Raw genomic sequence first — 7,950 nt, 5'->3', positions numbered from 1 at the left:
CCAACAAATTTCTTTTTCCCCCACACAAAAAAAAACAGCCCTTTTTTTTTTTTTTTTTTTTTTTTTTTTTTTTTTTTTCTGGAATGTATCCTCCACGTAGAGCTCATGTTTGTAATCGGGTGAGTGACTGCAAGGAGGGTATGGGTTAAGAGTATCTGTTGTTGGAGCTCTGCTGCGAAGTCTATTTGGGAAAACGAGATTGGGTCAGTTTACGGATTTTGACGCAAATGAATATCTGTGATTAATTCATTTTTCTAGCTCTAAATGATTGTGACAACCCTGCTCCTCACTCCCCAGAGGAATGAGGAGCATTCCTTGCAAAAGTGATTTGAGAAGTGGGGGTGAACCCACAGAGGAGCCTGTCAGTCTCACAGGTTTGGCCGCATTTTTGAGGTAGATAATAATCCAGAAGATGGTAGATTAAAACCACAAACGTCAACGTATCTCATTGGGATTTAAAGTGGCAAACCGAGGCAAACTATATATATATATATATATATATATATATATATATATAATTGTGAAGTAGGAAGAGAATGATGCATGGTTTCCAAAGCTTTTTACAAATGCAAATCTGAAAAGTGACATACTTCTGTATTCACACCTGTTTTTAGTCTGCGAACAGTCCTGTGAAACCCAACTGCCTCTGAAAGTTGCAGAAAATGCAAAGAGTATGGCCCACCTGGAAACATACCATGTTATGGATGTATGTGATCAACAACATGAGATTAGAATAAGTGAATTTTCCTTCAATTTTCTAATGATTTTTGTTGGGCCACCTGGTAGATAATAAAATCTATATCTTGTTACAAAAAAAATGGAAAAATTATTTAGAGTGCTAAAAAAACTACATTAATCAATCGCTTTCTGATTATTTGGCATCACTTGACAGTAAATGTGTCAAATTCCTCTTGCATAACAGTTGGCGGGTGTAAACCAAAAAAGCAGAACTATAAAGCAAATATGACTTCATCTGACTCTCGATTCTCTGAGGCCCTTTGGATCTCGGTCCAGGTTAAAAATACACTGATCGTTAAAACTTACTTCATACATGTGATTATTGAACCGTGGGTGAGGTAAATGTTTGATTTCCTGGATTCATTGTTCTTGTTTACCCTCTTCAAGGCACACTGCTACCCCTATGGCCACATTCTGAACAAATCTAAATGTATTTTATGGAGATCGTATGTGATGGACCAACACAATACATACTGAAAGTCTTTTGGGGTATATCTTATCTTTCCAATTTTTCCTTGCAAAATACCTTAAATTTAGTCAGACTGTTGAAGAGAGTCTGTGGACATTGATTAATTTGAAGTAATTCAAAGCATTGTACATTGGTTTTATGTCTGGACTTTGGCTAGGCCAGTCTAACACGTGGCTACGCCATTGCTCTGGCTGTTTGCTTAAGGTCATTGTCCTACTGGAACGTGCTCTTACAGATCTATTTTTGCCAACTTTGTACATTCAGTTCCAATATATTCAGAGATTTTAAGATTAAATTTGTAATGTGGGGGGTGTACTAGTTGTGTAATGGGCAGATTTTCCACCAGTGCTGTAAATCTCTGCAGCTCCTTCAGAGTCGGGCTTCTTGACTACTTCTTAAAGGCTCTCCTTGACCGGCTTGTTAGTTTAGGATGAAATCACTTTCACCTAACTCTGCTTTAATTTTCTCCACAACTTTATCTCTGCCTTGTCTGCTGAGCACCTTGTTCTTCCTGAGGCCGTTTGCTCACTGCGTTCTCTAACAAACCTCTGAGGTCTTCACTGAAAGTAAATAAAGACTGAAATTAATTTGCGGTCTTTATTTACTGCAAAAAAATAAATTAGAGTTAATTGTACGAGTTAACTCTAATTAATTGGTACATTCTTAGGCAAATAGGTGCACCGGTTCGTATTTAGGTGTTTTAAATTAAGGGTGTAAATGCATAAAATTGTGAAAAGCCACCATTTTTTCAGATTTTTATTTGTAAAAAAAAAAAATAATAATAATTTTTCCCCTAAAGGGGCTGTTTAGCTCTTTTGCTGAGGCCCATTTACTGAACGGGGTGAAAAATATCAGACTCTGGTTGGTAGCAGCCAATAAAAAAAAAAAAAAAACTAAAATCATTTCACTCACATTCTAAACAATCGTAGCATCCCTGTGTGTTTTAGCGTGTTGAGTGTGTTGTGTTGTTTGGAGTTTTGCAGAGGCTTGGGTGCTTACCGCCTGTTCCTCTCTGCAGGAGCAAGTCATTCATATTTTGTGGCCTGTACGCTGCGCTCGTGTTCGGAGGCCGACACTTCATGAGGGAAAGGCCGAAGCTAAACCTGCGCCGACCTTTGGCTTTGTGGTCGCTGAGCCTCGCCATTTTCAGGTGAGTCCAACTTGCTCTGCGGTGAGCTAAAAGCTTTTACACGTCAACACATTTGCTGCCATAAAACAGTTAAACAACCAAGCCTCTCTATTTTCCTGCAACTCTGAGATGACTGATTGTTTCTTTACGAAGCATTTTCATCAAACAAAACATTTACGATGCTTAAGTTGATTGTTTCTTACACCTGTGAAGAAAACTGCAGAGTGGTGCGGTTTTCTTCACAGTAATTTTAAGTTTTATGGTTTTATCAGAGTTTATGTATTCATTAAAATATTAAAATGTCCTTTCTTTTACAAATTCTTTCTTCACAATTCAGTATTATCGGAGCGGTCAGGACTGGAAAATACATGCTGCACATTATCACGAAGAGCGGCTTCAAACAGTCCGTGTGTGACAATAGTTTCTACAACGCACCAATCACCAAGTTCTGGTCCTACGCCTTTGCTATTAGCAAGGCCCCTGAGCTCGGTAAGATTCCCTCTGTTTATTTTCAAATGTTTTGTTTGAAGCTGGATTATATTCTTGTTTTTATATTTTTAATGCCCTGCATTGTACCAGTCAGTCAATTTGAGGTTGTGCAACATAATGGTATGAACCAGTTCCAAAATGAAAATATCAACATTTATTCAGGAGTTCAGAGGGCAGTAGAGTAGCGCATATCACAACGCAGTAGAATAGAATAAACCTTTGCTGTCATCAAATTGAGAAATTCATAATGCTCGTAATGGCCTGGCTCTGGACATCTCCAAAGAGAATCTGTGGGTCAGATGGTGCCGATTGATCTACAGAAAAAGAGCTAGATGCTCTGGCAGTGAGAAAGTTGTTTTAGTGCAGGAGTGAAATGAAGAATGTTTCCTCAGCTGCAAGCAGGAAGGACGTAGTCGCTTTCCCACTGCTTGGAACTGGAGGATGTTTCTTTTTTTAAAGGGAATGGGATTGGAAAGCCATGGCTGAGATGTTCAGTTTAAATTATGAAGGTCTGATTTATGTTTTTTTTTGTTTTGTTTTGTTTTTTTTATTTTTTTACATTTTATCAGTTTTAAAATAGAGTTACATGAATAGATTATGAAAAATAAACAATACATCACAGAGGAATTACTTGAAATACTTCAGTTTTAGAGGTGACTTAACCCAATTTCCTTTTTGCAAACTAGTCACTTAGAATTAATTTTAAAATATGTCCCTTACCATCGTGTTGCAGTAATAGATTTATTTTGAATCTGACAAGTTTTTTTTTGGTCAGAAAATGATTGGCTTGAAACATTTTTTTTTATGTACAGACCAGATAAAAATGTCTCCATTTGTACTAACCGTGCACTGTACCTACTGTTAACACATCATGTGCATTTACAGTAAAAAATGCACATGATGTGATAAAAATCCATTAATTTTGTTGTATAGATTTTTTTGTCATTAAAAAAATAACATAAATTTGGTTGACACTCTCGCTCCCTTTGTAAGCTAGCTACTTCTAGCTTACAAGAAGCTAGAAGTAGCTTCTTCTTGCTTCTTGTAAGCTTTTAGCACCATCTAACAGCAGTTAGCATATTTTTTCACTTAGTAAGCTAAATAAGCCCAAAATAATATATGTTTTATAAGTGTTACAGTAAGAGCACTACATCTGTCAACTATCATTCAACAATTCTTTGCAAATGTTAAGACAGCTCTGAGTGCTAATACTTCTATGTGATCTAACATTAGGGTAGAGTTAAAAAGGACCTTTTTGTGAATGAATTAGCTTGTCATCCTGAAACTGATCTGCACAAAGCACAGTTATATGCATTAAATTCTCCACAGTTTACTACGTGAAAGCCATAGTTCCTTCTGTAAATTCAGCTAGCCATTAGCATCAGCAGTACTATTGATGTTAACATCCAGTCCAGTTGCACAGCTAATGGCACAGGTAATCTCTGGAATATGACTTTTATACAGTGACAATTATTCTAGACTTATTTTTAGAAGTTGCTAACGACTAGCTAATGGAGTACATGGTTCTGTTTGCAGCAAATATGTTTTTTTAAATTCAGAGAGTCGGTGAACTAAGACCTATTTTCTTCTGTAAATTAAGCTAGTCAGTAGGAACAAGAATAGTAGTGGTGCTAAATGGCTACCATATAGTTGTAGACTCTGATAAGAAGGTGTGAGCACCCATTAAATTACCTGTTTAATGACCAAGTGAAAACAGTAATTTCACTGAACTGACAAGGATATTTAAAAAGTAATTTTTGCTTTTTGATGTCTTTGCATATGTTGATGCTCACTTTGCTTGCTAACAGCGCTAATAGCTCTTAAAACTAGCACAGGGTGGACAAATTTCACTTTCCATTGTGCAGCTATGGAAATAATCTTGTGAGTAAGGAAACATACAAAATGGAAATGCATCAAATTATGTTTGTTTACATTTTGATTTTATAAAGCATATAAATAAGAATAAAATATACAGTAAAAACATTTAAAAAAAAAAAGAGAAAAGCACTTTGCAAAGAAGACATAACAGTAAATCCTTTGAGACACTTTAATAAAATTGCCATTTTTATAGAATTAAATTTATAAATGTGTCCATTAGGCTTTCATAAATAGAAAAAAGATCTAAATTGTGAAAGAAATGGTAAATAATATCTTAATGACTTTTAAAATACAGATTAAATTCTCTTTCCCGACTCACCCAGGAGACACAGCGTTCATCATCCTGCGAAAGCAGCGCCTCATCTTCCTGCACTGGTACCACCACATCACCGTGCTGGTTTACTCCTGGTTCTCCTACAAGGACCTGGTGGCGGGCGGCGGCTGGTTCATGACCATGAACTACATGGTTCACTCCATCATGTACACGTACTATGCGGCCCGGGCAGCTGGACTGCGGGTGCCCCGGCCACTCGCCATGATCATCACTACGGCCCAGATCCTGCAGATGGTAATGGGCCTGGCTGTGCTAGGCTTAGTGTACATGTGGATGCATGAAGTCCACTGTCCCTCCAACATGGAGAACATCATGTGGGGCACAGTCATATATCTCAGCTATCTGGTGCTGTTTGCTTCCTTCTTTTACAACACCTACCTTAAGGATCCATCCAGAGACAAAGGATCCAAGGCAGAGTAACGTCTTAGAAGTTAGTTTACTCACCGTTTACTGTTTTTCTCACTTTCATCAGCCTCTGCCTCTTAAAGTAGCGATACATTAGTGACAGTACACAGTTAGGAGCAGGAGAAACGCACAGGTCATTCTGATATAAACTCACAAGTGTTTGGAAGTAAAGTATGAGGAATGATTAAGGAAGACGATAAACAAGCATTGTGTTAGGGCTCAATTCAAAACTTTGCCTTGGTGACTCTCCACCAACATCTGCTGTGAACATGTAATGGCCAAATATTTGTGAAATGTGTTCAGCAAATGTTTGTGGTCATATGCTGTAATAAAAATGGCCTTAATGTAACTAAAAACAAAAAAAAAAAGAAAAACTGTGAGATAGGGAGCAAACGCACTTACAAATTTTATGTTCTTTAAGGAAATGTTCTATTTTTTTATTTATTCAAGCTTGTTAGTTGAGAGCCGTAGTGTAGCTTGTGATTGAAAAGGCTTGGATCTGCAACTTTAGTACAAATTTATTTATTATTGTTTCTAATTAGTTTAATCCATGAATGATAAGAGATACTTTATCCATTCCATCCAGTTCCAACTATTTCGCCACCGTCCAAATTTCTGCTTGTTTATGTTTGAAGCACAGTTCCTCGGATATGTTTTAATAATAAGATTCTGATAAACACAAGTTATGAGTGTTTCTTGTTTACATTTCTGTATTCACGACCCAAAGAATTAATGGTTTCCCACTTTAGTGAAGTAAAATATTTACACCAGCATCGATATTTTTCACAATATTTTCCTTCTGCTGCCCCTGTTATCAATATGATTGGTATCGCTGGTAAGATTTTAGGAACCGTCTAAACTGATATCTAACACATAACGGATAAAGCAGAAGATTAGTTTTAAAAGGATGCAGACTTATTGATTGACAGGAAATTGTGTTTAATAAAAACAGCAGCACATCCGCAGCCAGAGTTTCTCACTCGTAGCAAAAAGTATCACAGTTATTTTTGTCAGGAAGGAAATCCTGCTTATGCAAAACTGCTGCTTATCCACATTAAATGCGTGCAGTATTTTTTTTTTCCATTTAAAGAAGAAAACGAGTTCATACTTGCAAATTTAAATGTATCAAAATAATTTAAGTAAAAAAAAATTTTTTTTTGCTTGTTTCTAATTTTATTGTGATAATTTACAGACAAAATTGGAACTGAAACACACTTATGTGTAAAGATTGTCCAAATGTTTTTCCTATTTACTGAAAGCCCATACTTTCATCAAAAAGTGTTGAAATGCAACCTCTCTTCTCTGGTTAGAGAAAATAGCCGGTTAAAAAAATAAACCCTAGAAATAATTTGAGACACTAGGAACATTTTAGCAAATGAACTTCAGTTGAACATAAAATAAGTGCTTAGATTCTAAAATATGGTGCAACGCCTGGTCAAATTCAAAGGGCTCAGTGATTTTAGCATTGTCAACACTTCTTTCAGCACTCTCCTTAGAGTGTTTCCTCCCACAAATCTTTTTGGCCGTTGAGTTTTCACTTTGACAATTCAGGAAGAATGTCTGGCGAACGAATAGAAACCGGGCCGATGCTTTTGATTTTAGAACACACCCATAGCGCAAGTACGGTGTGAGCTTGTATGATGAAGTGAAGACATTTTCATATTTTTTTGTCAAGTACAGCTATGATACATTACAAGAAGTGCATTCTTTCATACCTTCACATTGGAAAGTGTTCCTAAGCAAAACTGTTTTCATATTGATGACGGGTGCAAATATTTTTTATTATTATTTAGTGTTGAATGTTGATAGTTAAAGTTTATAGATTTTACATTCGTCTTCTTACCTTAACATGGTTGCAAAGGAATGAGGCGTGTTAAAAGTTGAGTTTAGGAATTTCTGGAAATGTGTTGTTAGACGAAACTTTGAGTGAGAACTCTGAATTTAGCACAACATTAACATGAAGAAATGAGATCACAAATGCTAGTAAGACCATTGGACTCTTCCTTTCAAACTCTTTTAATTTCTGCGTGATAGGCACTAAAAGAGAATGACTGGATAACAGTAAGCAGTCATAATAAAAACATACGCATCTCAAAAGTACTGACAGGCTGTAGTAGGGCGATCACGTTTCTCTACGGCTGGCACTGAACGGCCTTTTATGCTTTGTCTGTAAAACCAAAACCTTAACCGGTGTTTCACGTTTTGCCTTGAAAATTCAGCACCAAGGGATTTCTTAAGTTTAGTCTGTGAGGAAAACAAGGATTATTTTTACCATTAAGCACATTTTTAAGAAAAAAAAAAAAAAAGTAAAACAAACTTGAATGTGAGTCTTGTTCACAGTAAATTTTGCTGCCTTGTTGTCCCTGGTGTAAACTCCAAAAATCAAAGGTTCAGTTTTGCAGGTTTTGCAAGTTCTCGTTCCATTTTATAAAAAAGTATTGTTGTACTTACTTGTACTTTGAGAATGTTTTTGGTTTTGCATTGATTTCCCCTCTTTATATATATATA

The 7,950-nt window shown here is 36.3% G+C and overlaps 1 protein-coding gene across 1 annotated transcript in view; it reads left to right on the top strand.

Annotated features, from left to right (window-relative positions):
* LOC106951750 (elongation of very long chain fatty acids protein 6-like) overlaps positions 1-7,877 on the top strand; it is a 13,115-nt gene extending 5,238 nt beyond the window's left edge. Inside the window, exons 2-4 of the mRNA XM_015039440.1 lie at positions 2,226-2,357; positions 2,674-2,825; positions 5,027-7,877. Coding sequence (XP_014894926.1) covers positions 2,226-2,357; positions 2,674-2,825; positions 5,027-5,457 — 715 coding nt within the window. The 3' untranslated portion in view covers positions 5,458-7,877. The remainder of the gene's footprint in view (positions 1-2,225; positions 2,358-2,673; positions 2,826-5,026) is intronic.
* Positions 7,878-7,950: the final 73 nt, after the last annotated feature.

Source organism: Poecilia latipinna, unplaced genomic scaffold, assembly GCF_001443285.1.
Source record: "Poecilia latipinna isolate Pla-1442-1.1 unplaced genomic scaffold, P_latipinna-1.0 Scaffold472, whole genome shotgun sequence".
NCBI lineage: Eukaryota > Metazoa > Chordata > Actinopteri > Cyprinodontiformes > Poeciliidae > Poecilia > Poecilia latipinna.
This window is presented reverse-complemented; position numbering and strand designations above follow the sequence as displayed.